This window comes from Agelaius tricolor, unplaced genomic scaffold (assembly GCF_023055355.1).
Source record: "Agelaius tricolor isolate 1412-34295 unplaced genomic scaffold, bAgeTri1.0.p SCAF_22, whole genome shotgun sequence".
NCBI lineage: Eukaryota > Metazoa > Chordata > Aves > Passeriformes > Icteridae > Agelaius > Agelaius tricolor.
In genome coordinates this window covers 607,449-619,444 of record NW_027269282.1, presented here as the reverse complement: position 1 = coordinate 619,444, position 11,996 = coordinate 607,449, and the positions used below count along the sequence as shown (strand labels likewise).

At 60.1% G+C, this 11,996-nt stretch overlaps 3 protein-coding genes across 8 annotated transcripts; 2 read left to right on the top strand and 1 right to left on the bottom strand.

Moving 5' to 3' along the window:
• The first annotated feature begins 62 nt into the window (after nt 1-62).
• PGAM1 (phosphoglycerate mutase 1) lies at nt 63-2,712 on the top strand. The gene is made up of 4 exons (XM_071446281.1): nt 63-294; nt 659-933; nt 1,438-1,618; nt 1,713-2,712. Exons 1-4 carry the CDS (start codon nt 153-155, stop codon nt 1,880-1,882), a joined length of 768 nt encoding a protein of 255 aa, XP_071302382.1. The 5' UTR covers nt 63-152; the 3' UTR covers nt 1,883-2,712.
• Nucleotides 2,713-3,216: 504 nt separating this feature from the next.
• Nucleotides 3,217-5,531, bottom strand: EXOSC1 (exosome component 1). 3 transcript variants are annotated; one of them, XM_071446284.1, is made up of 8 exons: nt 5,421-5,531; nt 5,087-5,202; nt 4,839-4,913; nt 4,191-4,279; nt 3,944-3,977; nt 3,769-3,819; nt 3,606-3,690; nt 3,217-3,463 (listed from the first exon to the last, which is right to left on the bottom strand). In XM_071446284.1, exons 1-8 carry the CDS (start codon nt 5,449-5,451, stop codon nt 3,357-3,359), a joined length of 588 nt encoding a protein of 195 aa, XP_071302385.1. In that variant the 5' UTR covers nt 5,452-5,531; the 3' UTR covers nt 3,217-3,356. The 3 variants fall into 3 exon arrangements, with proteins under 3 accessions (XP_071302385.1, XP_071302384.1, XP_071302386.1); XM_071446283.1 differs by having other exon boundaries at nt 5,087-5,489; XM_071446285.1 differs by lacking the exon at nt 5,087-5,202 and having other exon boundaries at nt 5,421-5,486.
• Nucleotides 5,532-5,565: 34 nt separating this feature from the next.
• On the top strand, nt 5,566-11,408 carry ZDHHC16 (zinc finger DHHC-type palmitoyltransferase 16). 4 transcript variants are annotated; one of them, XM_071446280.1, is made up of 11 exons: nt 5,567-5,674; nt 7,567-8,085; nt 8,285-8,479; nt 8,667-8,755; nt 8,965-8,993; nt 9,198-9,331; nt 9,552-9,599; nt 10,183-10,268; nt 10,540-10,658; nt 10,736-10,806; nt 11,155-11,292. In XM_071446280.1, exons 2-10 carry the CDS (start codon nt 7,849-7,851, stop codon nt 10,771-10,773), a joined length of 975 nt encoding a protein of 324 aa, XP_071302381.1. In that variant the 5' UTR covers nt 5,567-5,674; nt 7,567-7,848; the 3' UTR covers nt 10,774-10,806; nt 11,155-11,292. The 4 variants fall into 4 exon arrangements, with proteins under 4 accessions (XP_071302378.1, XP_071302381.1, XP_071302379.1 ...); XM_071446278.1 differs by having other exon boundaries at nt 5,568-5,674; nt 10,540-10,663; nt 11,155-11,408; XM_071446277.1 differs by having other exon boundaries at nt 5,566-5,674; nt 10,540-10,806; nt 11,155-11,408.
• Nucleotides 11,409-11,996: the final 588 nt, after the last annotated feature.

Sequence of the window (11,996 nt, the reverse complement as noted above, 5' to 3'; positions counted from 1 at the left end):
TGTGGTACGTGCGCCTCCGCCTGGCGCGCGTTCAGCGCATGCGCCTCCCTCCTCCCACGGGCGGCGCGCGGGGCGGGGCGGGGCCGAGCGGGGGCGTTAATCGCGCGCGGCAGCGGCGTGAGTAGCAGCGCGCCCCGGTCCCTCCGCCCGCCATGGCCGCCGCATACCGGCTCGTCCTCGTCCGCCACGGCGAGAGCGCCTGGAACCTCGAGAACCGCTTCAGCGGGTGGTATGACGCCGACCTCAGCCCCGCCGGGCAGCAGGAGGCGCGGCGCGGTGGCGAGGCCCTCCGAGGTACCGGTGGACCATGGAGGGGGTGCCGGCCAAGAGGGGGGTCGCGGGGAACGGGGGAACGGGATGCGGCCTAGTGCGGCAACGTCGAGCCTAACGGGTGCTGGTTTGGGGCTCTCCGATGCTGGGCGAGGGCCTCCAGTACCGGGTCGGGGGTTCAGTGCTGCTGGGTGAGTCGTAGGTACCGCAGTGTGTTCGTTATCTGGTACCGGTCGCGTCCTGGCCGCGGCCGCTTTCTGTGAAGACGAGGACGCGACCCGTACCGGTGCAGTGAGGCCGCCGCCCTTGCCCTTTTCACCGATTGCATAAGGCCGGCCACTCACCTTCCTGGTCTTCCCCCGCCTCCCCCTTTCCCCGTATTTTCTAGATGCCGGCTATGAGTTCGACATCTGCTTCACTTCGGTACAAAAACGGGCGATCCGTACTCTCTGGACCGTCCTGGATGCCATTGATCAGATGTGGTTACCCGTTATCCGGACCTGGCGCCTAAATGAGAGGCATTATGGGGCTCTCACGGGTTTGAACAAGGCTGAGACAGCAGCGAAGCACGGTGAGGCGCAGGTCAAGATCTGGAGACGCTCCTATGACATCCCTCCACCTCCCATGCAGTCTGACCACCCCTTCTACAGCACTATTGCAAAGGTAAGACCCGTTGCTCTTTGACTTCCTCGCTAAGGGTCTCTTAAAAGTTACCTACAGCATGGCCTGGGTTCCTGTATAAGGTCTCCTGTGTGTCTCTGTTGCGTTATCTGGGGCTGTTGTGCATGGTGCTCATAGACTTCAGGCTGAGTTTATCCTGCTTCCTCCCTGTGGAGTTGAACCCCTGAGCATTCTACAGACAGATCCAAAGAAGAGGGCACAATATCTCTGTTAATCATTAGTGCCATGACCCATTGATAAATGTTTGATCTGATTTCTTTGCCCAGATAGGCAATGTATGACTTATCCTAAGAGGGCTCATGGCCCTGACTGTGGCTCATTGCAGCTCCAAACCTCAAAGGCACTTTCGTGCTTCCAAGCCTGGCTTTGCTTACACGTAGTGAGTCCTCAGGTAGAGAATCTGGGGGAGAGATAAAATCTTGCCACCTTCTTCCCACACTGGATGGGGGGCACTGGGCTGCTGTGTGAGCACGGTTGTTCTCCCAGGATCGCCGCTATGCCGACCTGACAGAGGACCAGCTGCCAACGTGCGAGAGCTTGAAGGACACCATTGCCCGGGCTCTGCCTTTCTGGAACGAGGAGATCGTCCCACAGATCAAGGAGGGCAAACGAGTCCTCATTGCTGCTCACGGCAATAGCCTGCGTGGGATTGTCAAGCACCTGGAAGGTAGGTCACCCCTGCAGGGACATCCCAGGGACCCCTCCTTCCCTAGCTGCCACTGTGGGAAGGTGCAAGAGTGACGGCACTGCTGTGTTTGCAGGCATGTCAGAAGAGGCCATCATGGAGCTGAACCTACCCACTGGCATCCCCATTGTCTACGAGCTGGACAAGAACCTGAAACCTGTCAAGCCCATGCAGTTCCTGGGGGATGAGGAGACCGTGCGCAAGGCCATGGAGGCCGTTGCTGCTCAGGGCAAGGCCAAGAAGTGAGGGCAGGCAGCAGAGCACCACGTAGTAGAGCCCCCTGCCATCCCCCACCCCTCTGTTCACACCCCCACAGTTGTAGGAACTCAGAGCTGTGGAGCTGGAGGTGCTCCCCACGGTTAGGCCCATTCCCTCAGAGCAGGCTCCCCTCTGCAGATAGCCTGGGGGCTCCAGGGCGAGGGCTGGACACGGAGGTCTGGTGTGAAAGGGAGCCCTGTCTCTGCCAGGCAGTGACCCCACACCTGTCCATGCTGTGATCCCAACCCTCAGACCCTGTCTGCAGAGGGACAGGCCAAGCAATCCCTTGCCATGCCAGGCTCCTCCTTTGCTTTGCATCCCTGGCAGCTCTCATCACCTGTTTACTGTAGTTTTGTCACTTGATTTAGTCCTCCTGGGAGCAGTGAGGCAAGTGCAGTGCCGGCAGTGACCAAGGTGGGTACCCCATCCCCTCGTGGGTGCGTGGCACAGTGACTGGGATGCCACTGGAAGGGTTGTGTTTTGGTGCACGTGGTACAGCACCCCAGGGTGGTACTCATGACTCTGGGCCCAGCTCTGCCAGCCCCTGCTTTAACTATACTGCCTTCAGACAAGGGTGAGGGAGGGAGCCTGTTGCCTGGAGGTGTGTGTCTGCACCATGCTTCCCCCAGCTGATTCCCATGCTCAGCCTGCTGGTGAAGCAGGTGCTGTTGTGTCCCATCCCTCATGTGTGTACGTGGCCTGTCACTGTGGCCTCCCTCCTGCCGGTGTTGTGAGTCTGGGCTTGCACAGGGTCGGTGTAACTGTCCAACCATAGCAGCTGTCTTGTTCCAGTTCAATAAAGGAGTAATGCGCAATAAGGAAGTGTCCACGTGTCTCTGGGCCATGTGGGCTCCATGCTGCCAGCACGTGCACATGCAGCAGTCACTGCTGGGCACGCACATGAGTGTGCAGAAGCTGTGCCAGGCTCAAAGAGCAAAGCTCAGCTCTGCAATCTCTGCCCGAGAGAGTGATACCCTGCCATGCTCTGGTTTTTGGGCTGTGTGTGCCACACCCTCGTCCCAAAGAGCAGGGCATGCAAGTGTGGCCTGAGGAGATATGTCCCCAGGCTGCTCTCAGCCACCGCCCACACTGGTTAGTGGTGTGCTGAGACAGGCTCTGCTCCAGGCTTGACTCCAGTGTAGCCCAGCGCTCTGTGTGGTTGGTGTCACTCCATCACTCCCCTTCACCAGCACTGAAAATGTGCTTCCTTCTGCCCCTGGTGCTGTGGAAGCTGTTCCCTCGCCTGCCGTGCTGCAGGAACCAGATCAGAGTGCTGTAGATATCTGGCTCCCCCACTGACTGTAAAGAATAAAGCAGGAAGCTCTCAAAAAAAATTTATTATACAAGTAGCAAACCTGTCCTTGCCAGTGGAGGCCTGGCTGAACCTGTGAAGAGGGTGGGAACCCAGGGACTGCTCTGGCTCCACAGGCCCCAGTGCTGCAGCCCTCTGCCCCCTCAGGTGTTAGGTCTGCAGGAACTGGGGCTGCACCCGGGCCACTTTACGGAACTCCTTGGTGTGTGTCCGTGGGCACTGCATCTCGCACCAGCTGATGGGCACCATCTGCACCCCTGGGGACACAACACATCAGGGCTGCTCCTTCCCAAGCTTGCACTCCTCCATGTGGAGAGGGAGGCAGCTGCATCAGCTGCCCCTAAGGCAGGGATGAGGCAGCACTGTTTCAGCCTGTCTCTGTCCCTGTGCTGCCCCTACCTGCCTCACTGCGTGCCACCACCACGCCCAGCTCGTTCTCTGCTGTGCTCAGCAGATAGTTGGACTGTGCATCCCCCAGGGATATCTGGTTGGACAGAGGTTAAGGGAAAGACTTCCACAAGGGAGCCTGAGCCACCCCACTGTCCCTGAGGGGGAAGGATACAACTTTGGCCAGGACGATGTCACTGGGGCGGAAGCTCTTGTACACTTCTACCTGCACAGGAGAGAGCAGGCAATGCCACACAGTGCCAGGCTGCTGTCAGTGGGGGGACAGGGCCCCACAAGCAGAAACTAGGGAGCAACGTGTATAGAACAGTTCCTGGCAGTGGCTCACTGACCTTATCCTTCTCTGTGGCTCGGATATCTTCTTTCCTAAAAAAGGAGATGGAGAGATCTGAGTGCCAATAAGCACAGACAACTCAACAGCCTGTGGCAGAAGCTGTCCCAGTCTCCCTGGGCGCTCAGCAGGACCTGCTGGACACCAGCCCAGTGCTCAGGGCAGAGCTCCAGCTCAGGGCAGCCAGCTGCACTGCCCACCACAGCCTTCCTCCCCGTGAAGGGAGGGGATCCTAACCTTTTCCCTACCGTATGGTGCCTCGGAAGGTGGATTTCAGCGGCGTGGAGCCAACATACAGGATGTGGACCTTGGCAAAGCGAGAGTTAATACTGCAGACCTGCATGTAGGAAAAGGGGACTCAGTGGTCCAGGCAGGGAAAGGGCAAGGAGCAGGCAGGGCTGCACGGGGAGCTCAGGTCTCACTTGGCCTCCTCCACCTTGTGACCAAGCAATGGTGGGACACCTGGCAGCAAGCCAGGTGAGGAAGATTATACTTGTGCAATTCGAGGCACCAGAATAAGGCTGAGACCTGCAGTGATCCCAGTCCCTCTCCCACCACCAGGAACATAAGAAAACTAATCCCTGGTCTGTGTCATCCTTTCTACAAGCCGCTTGAGGCACTGACCTGCATGCTCCCTGCCCCAGAAAGAGTTATGGAAGGAGAGCAAAAAAAATTGTCCCCTCAAGCCCACCTCAGTCTCAGGGCAGGTGTCCCTCATGCCAATACTCACTTTCTTTGTGAGTGAGAGACTCAAGGGAGCCCCTGGGCTGCCCCTGCCCTGGTGGGAGTTGTACAGAGGGGACTAAGAAGCTCAGGGACTCCTCACCCCACCCTACCCGTGTGCAGGAACAAAGTTCAGTAGGAGACAGAGTCAATGCAGCGCTCCAGTGCCCCACCTTGCATGTCACCACAGCCCCCACGTTGGGCAGGAGCTGGGACTCACTGTCTCTCACCACCGACACCACGGGCAGCTGCAGGGCAAGACACGAGGGTCAGCACAGGGCACAGCTCGTGCACAGGATCACCAGCCGAGCCCCATCGGAGTCCGATTCCCCGTGGCAGCCCAGTCTCCAGGGAGGCTGTGCAGCCTGGGCGCACAGCACTGAGCCCTGGGGAGGAGCAGCCGTGCCGCGGCCGCGCCCACCTCGTTGTCCTCATTCCTTCTCTCCAGACAGCCCGCCAGCGAGGAGAAGATGAAGCCATGACGAGTGTAGGTGCCACTGCCAGCCGTGGCCTCCTCCGTGCTGCACAGCCGCTCACCTGCGACATAGGGGCTCAGGGGCTGCCGGAGACCCGGCCCCGGACCGCCCCGGACACAGCGCTCGCTCCCAGCCGGCCTAGTGCGGGGCATTCCCGGGACAAACTCCCCCGTACTGCCTCGTCCCCTACTCCTCTCCTAGGCCATGGAGAGGAGTCCCCTTTCCGGGCAGTAGCAGCCCCAGCCCCAGGAGCCCCGCACCGCCCCGGGCCGCACTCACCAGGGACGCAGTAGCGTGCGGGAGGCGCCATGCCCGCTGCCGACAGGGCATCACCAGAAAGCCCTCCCCTATTGGTTCCAGACTTCAATGCTGCCCTGTAAGCGTCGCGGCTATTGGTTCTCGCCTACCCGGCGTGAGACATGCTGGGAGCTGTAGTCCGGTTGACGGCAGCCGGTGTTCCCGGCATGCCGTGCGCGGGCGCTGCCCGTGGGCCGGCAGGGCCCGGGCATGGAGGCGGCGGGCGCCGGGCCCAGGTCGGCGGCGCCGGGTGGGGGTGTCAGGGCCTTGCGAGAGGCTCTGGGCTTGTGGGGGCTGTGGCTGCCGTGGGGCTGGGCGGGCTGGGCGGTGATACAGAGGTGCTCTGGGGCGGGGAGCGCGGGGGCCGGGAGGCGATGGGGGTGCTCCGTGTGCTGTGGGGCAGGAGGTGCCTGTGGGGAGCCGGGAGGCCGTGGGGTCTGTGGCCATAGGGTCTGTGGCCATAGGGTGAGCATGGAATGGGAGGCACTGGGGGCATGCTGCTGGTCTGGAGGGGCCGGGATGCTGCGGGGCAGGGAGGGCCGGGGTTTCGGGGCTGCACGCGATGGGGCTGTAGGCGAGGGCAGCCTTTGAGGATGGGGCTGAATGGCGGAAAGTGTCTTGGCGCTGTGGGGCTGGGTGCTGCTGAGCGGGGGAGCCGGGCGCTGTCAGCCACCGGAGGGTGCCACAGGGCTGCGCCTGGGTGCCTGGAGCTGGCACGGGAAGGCCTCCTCTTTGCCTGGGGTGGGGCCAAATCCAAGGATCCCCACCCCTCGGCTGTAAGGTTGGCAGTGCTCTTGTCTGTGCTGGTGGTTGCTGTCCCATTCCCATGGGCTCGGTGCCCCGCGGGGATGTGGGGACGGCCATGGGCAGGGCGAGGGCTGGATCCCAGTGCCCGGCTGGGCAGGGGAAAGTTTTGTGACTCTACTGGAGCCTCATCTCTGTGGTTGTCCTGCTGTCATCAGGCAGCTGCCTGGGGACAGTGGGTCTTGCTCTGGAGCAGGCTGGCTGCCTCCCCTGTGGGTTCCCTGCCCAGCAGCTGCCACTGTTGTAGGTGAGGAAGGTTCTCGGGGGGCAGGAAGGTGCTGTGTCTTTGGAGGAAAGGGCTGACCTCAACACCTGCTTCTGGCTGCAGTATTTTGTCTTTTACCACACTCACAGCACAGGGATGTGTGCCACCAAAAGGCTGCACGGCAGGAAGTTGTTGCTCCACTTTGCACCTGCTGAGTTTCAAAGAAAAGCTTTTGGCAAACCAAAGGGGAAATGTGGAGAAGAGAGTGATGAAACCGTTTGCATATCCCACCTCTCCCATACCAGGGCAGGAGCCCTGCCTGTGACCTGGAATGGGCTGCTGGGTCTGGGGTCCTCATATCCAGCACATCCCAACCTTGGGGTCAACCCCACACTCCTCAGGCAGGGTGGGGGAGAGCCCTGTCTCCTTTGGGCAGCCCATCTGGATGCTGCAGCTTCTGCCCTTACCCTCCCTGGTGCTCCCCAGGGGCTGTGTTGGTGGGCACAGCAGCGCAGAGAGACGATCCCTGCTGGAGGGACTCTGAGCTCTGGCACCAGAGCCTGGCACCAGGCCAGGGCGAGTGCTTGGCCCAGGCTCAGAACGTGCCTTGGCAGGACCCTGGGGCAGCCTTGCTGCTTAATATTGATGGGTATTGCCTGCACGGGTGCCTGGGGCCCCCAGCCCTGCAGATCGTTTTCCCATGTGCTGAGCCAGATCGGGTTCCTCGTCACTCCCAGCAAAGCTCTCAGGCAGGACAAGGGGCTCAGCAGGCAGGGGACCACTGGCCCGGGGCTGTCCCTGGGCCTCTCATTTGCTGGTGTGGGGCACTGTTCAAGGATGGAGGCGAGGAGAAAGAGGAAGTGTTGGGACTCTTGGAGTGAGGCTGTGAAGCTGTGAGGGTGGCCTCAGCAACTTGGTCCAGAAGTTGAGGTGAAGGAAAGTAGCATCCTTCACTTTAGGGAGGGACTAGGAGAGGAGGGATAATCCTTTACTGGCTCATCCACATTTTTGTTGTGTGGATTCCCCTATTCATGAACATGTTGGGAAGGGCTGAAATCATCCCTGGAAATGGCCCAGCATCCTGGATGTTCATGCCTTCTCTGGTTTCCTTTGAGTCAGACTCTCCGTGTCACTCCCCCGGCCCCCTCCCCGCTGGGAAAGACGAGATGGGACCAGAGAGCACCTGAGCCCAGATGCTGAGGGGCCTGTGCCCCCTGCTCCGTGCAAAGAGACATCCCGGCGACAGCGGCCCCACAGCCTCCAGGAGCTCAGCTTCTCCAGCTCGGCATCCTCGTCAGCTCAGGGAGCTGCACTGCCGGCATCAGCGCGTCGAGAACAGCCAGGCAGCAGGGTGGCCTGCCCACGCCCAGCTCCTGTCCCCCCAGGCGTGGTGTGGCGGGGATGAGGAGCCGGCAGCGGATGTTTGCCGCCGTGATGCGCCTGCTCCTCAAGTGCCTGCGGCTGGGGCGGCGGCGGCGCTTCAGGCTGCTGCGGCAGGTGGAGCAGCTGTGGCACTACGGGCACCTCTGCCTCCGCTCCTTGCTCTACAACTCCTTCACCAACGGCGATGTGGTGCTTGACTCTCTCTTCGAGCCGGTCTACTGGCTGGTGGACCATGTCACCCGATGGTTTGGTGTGGTGAGTCCCCCTGTGGGGCAGGGTGCGCGTGGTGCTGGGGCAACGGGCTCAGGGCTGCCTGTGCTTCAGGCAGGAAGTGAGCTGGGACCTCAGTGTGTGGTTCAGATTGGTTTCCTCTGGCTCTGTCCTGCCCATGCCTCTTCCCAGGCAGCAAGGGGCAGGCGCTGCCCACTCCAGTGACCAGGTCCCTTTCCTGTAGGTGTTTGTGGCACTGGTGATCGGGCTGACGAGCTCTATTGTGGCCATCGTGTACATCTGCCTGCTGCCCCTCATCCTGCAGACCTACACACCTGCCTGGATATGCTGGCACCTCGCCTATGGACACTGGAACCTCATCATGATTGTCTTCCACTACTACATGGCTATCACCACTTCACCTGGGCACCCACCACAGGTGAGGCACCACGTGAGCTACAGATGGTCACTGGGAACAGCCTGGTGATGTTGTTGCAGGATGCCTCTAAGCTGGGGAAGCTAGCCTCGGCAGTGCAGAGCGGGGAGGCAGTGGGGTGGCACAGAGGAGAGCAGGAGTGCAAGATGCAGTGTTTAAGATGCACAAATCTCTTCTGATCTGTGCACAGGCCAAGAACGACCTCACTGGTGTGTCCATCTGCAGGAAATGCATTGCCCCTAAGCCAGCTCGCACCCATCACTGCAGCATCTGCAACAGGTAGGACACCCTCCCTCTGCCTGGGGCAGCCTTTGGAACCCTGTTCCTCACCCCCTGCCTGCCCCAGTATGAGACAGGGGCCCTTCCCCTGTGCTCTGCCACCTCCTTTCCCTGTCGCTTGTAGCCTGCAGGGCTGGGGGGTGCCTGTCCCCTCCCAAACACACCCCTTGCACTGGCTCTGACACTGGCACCGGTCTCCTCTCTCCCAGGTGTGTGCTGAAGATGGACCACCACTGCCGTATCCTTCTGCAGTACTAACCCATGGCACACTCCTGGGGGGAAGCAGCACTGCTTCCCCCTTCTCTCCCAGCCCCTTTTCTCAAGGAGACAGCCAGCATAGGAATGGGTGATGGGAGCAGGGCCCAGAAGAACTGCCCTGGGCCCTGGGTTGGATTTGGACCCATGGTCTGTCACAGTTATGTACCTTTAACCCCAGAGGCAGCCTGGCTAAACAACTGTGTGGGCCACTACAACCACCGCTACTTCTTCTCTTTCTGCTTTTTCATGACCATGGGCTGCATTTACTGCAGCATCAGCGGCTGGGACATGTTCCGGGATGCCTACGCAGCCATTGAGGTGAGCAGCTTCTCCTGCCATGCACCAAGACTGCCTGGCTTCCCCAGGCTGAGCTTGCAGAGCAAGGCTGGGCCAGCCCCAGCCATATAGTGACTGTGCTTCCCCTCTTCCTCCTCCTGCAAGGCCCCCAGCTGCTCTGGTCCTGTGGGGTATGAGGGGAAGGGTCCCTGTCCCACTCCTCTGAGACACATAACTGGTGCCCTGTTTTCCATCCCCCTAGAGAATGAAACTGCTTGAGAAGGAGAGACTGCAGGTGGCTGCCAACCAGGTGGGACATCCCTGCCCCCCAGCTGCTCCAGGCAGTGTGGAGCAGAGCTGCTGTGCAGGCTAGGTCCTGCTTGGGGCTCCGTTCTCAAGGAGCACCCCACATCAGAACCAGCCCCCATGTTCATCTCACATTTCAGAGAGCTGGGGCTGGTCAGGCAGCTCTGCTATGGACAATGCCTCCAGCAGCTTGGGGTCTGCCTCTCTGCACCCAGCTTCCAGGGGCTTGGGTTGGTAACAGCTTCTTGGCATGTGCTACTCAGGCCATGGTCTCCTGGTGAAGCTGCAGCACTACATACACATCTCTCCATGACCACCAGCTGCAGTGTCCTGACGAGGCCCATGGCTGCTCCCTGCCCCCTTACCTCCAGCCCACTGTTCCTCACACCTGTGCCAGCTCTGGGTGTCTGTCTGTCTGTCTCGTGGCTATCCCAGCTGCCTCCCCCTCACCCTGGCTGTTGCATTAGTTCCAGCTGCAATCCTTTCTTGCTGTCCAAGCTCTGCAGCAGGGAAGGGTGCAGAAATCCCTGTCTGGCTTCAAGCTGTAAAGCAGTTTGGGTAATCCTCCCCATCTGGTCCTTTTTCAGACATACTACCAGACCCCACCACCCACCTTCACCTTCCGCCAGAGAGCTTTCCACAAGAGCGTGGTCTACCTCTGGGTCCTGTGCAGGTGAGGGGGCCCAGGGGCTGGGGAAAACAGAATGAAGCCTGTGACATTGCTTGCCATCTACCTGCCTGTAGCTGGGCTTGCTCACTCTAGCACAGATGTTGCTGCCCTGCCAGCTTTTGGGCCACAGGGGAGATTTTGTCTGTCGCAGGAGATTAGACAAGCCGACCCACTTAGGTGGCTGTGGGTGTGGGGAGGCAGCCTCAGCCCCCGCCAGCTGCAGTGCCAGGGAAGGAAGGCCTGTGTTCCACCTGCTGTCCCTTGTCATACCTAGCTCGGTGGCACTGGCCCTGGGTGCCCTGACGCTGTGGCACGCTGCCCTCATTACTCGTGGGGAAACGAGCATCGAGCGGCACATCAACAGAAAGGAGAGGCAGAGACTGCAGAAGAAAGGCAAGGTGAGCCTAGCCCACGGCACGGGGGCTGGCTGGGGCAGAGCCAGATGTGATGTGCCTCTCCCTGTCCTGCAGGTCTTCAGGAACCCCTACAGTTACGGCAGCTGGGATAACTGGAAGGTTTTCCTCGGTGTGGATGTGCCAAGGTAAAATCCTGGGGAAGCCCCTGCCTGAGAAGGTGGTGGCTCAGCAGCCCTTGGGGTTGTAGGGACAACAGGGGCTCTCCTTGGGCTGCTGGGGGAGAGGACAACAGCAAACATTGATACCACAACTGCACTGCACTGGGCTTTGTAAGGTGCGGAAGATGTGGACATCATGGGCCTTGTGCCTCGGGAGCCCTGTCTGGTGACAAGGTGGCATGCCCAGCACACCTTTGCCAAGAGAATCTGAGCTGAGGAGCTCAGCCATTGATTGTGGCAGCTCAGGATATGGTTCCTCAGAGCTGAGAAGCACCAAGACTTCACCTTTTGGCTGTGGCCTCACTTTCCCCACAGGCACTGGCTCACCCGTGTCCTGCTGCCCTCTCCTCACCTGCCCCACGGGACAGGCCTGAGCTGGGACCTGCCTCCCTGTGTGACGGAGCAACGCACGCCACTCCTGGCAATCTGAGGCCCTGTGCTCTGGAAATCCCTTCCTGCAGGCAGGGGAGTGCATGGGGAACCCACTCCACACTGCAGCTTCCTTTGGCCAAAGTGCCTGGCAGAAGGCTGGCACATATCACTGACTGGAGCCAGAGCCATGGGGAACTCTTATGGACAGTGTTGGTGCCTGGACACCTGCCCTCTTGGCTCTTGGTGGCTGCAGGCAGCCCAGGGGTGAGGTGGCAGAGCTGCTGCTCGCTGCTCCAGCCGGACAGTGCTGCCCTCATTAGCACAGGTACAGGCCAGCATTGGCCCAGCTCAGCTCTCTGAAGGGCTGGGTGCAGAGGATGGCACCCCCAAGTGCTCCCCGAGGAGTCTTTTTAGGACCATTACTAAATACTGTTTTTTTTTTAAGGAGTCTGTTTGTGTTATCTTGTGGGGGACATGGACTTCTGGGGATGGGAGATGAGGGACAACAATGTTAAGAGAGAAGGAAGAGTCTATAACCAGCAGGATCTTAAGCAGCTGAACACACAGAAGAGCACTGAGGACCCATCCTGAGCTGCATGGAGACCCTCAGAGCATTATCAAAACAGATATATTTATTCTTTTGGTACATGGGTTGTCACACACCACATGTGTGCACAGACCTGTCCTCTCCACTCACATGTGGCAGGGGCTGTCCATCACTGTCCCTGGCTGCAGTAGAGGGTGGGCAAGCCACAAGCAGCATAGCTCCTTCCCTGCTGTGGGTG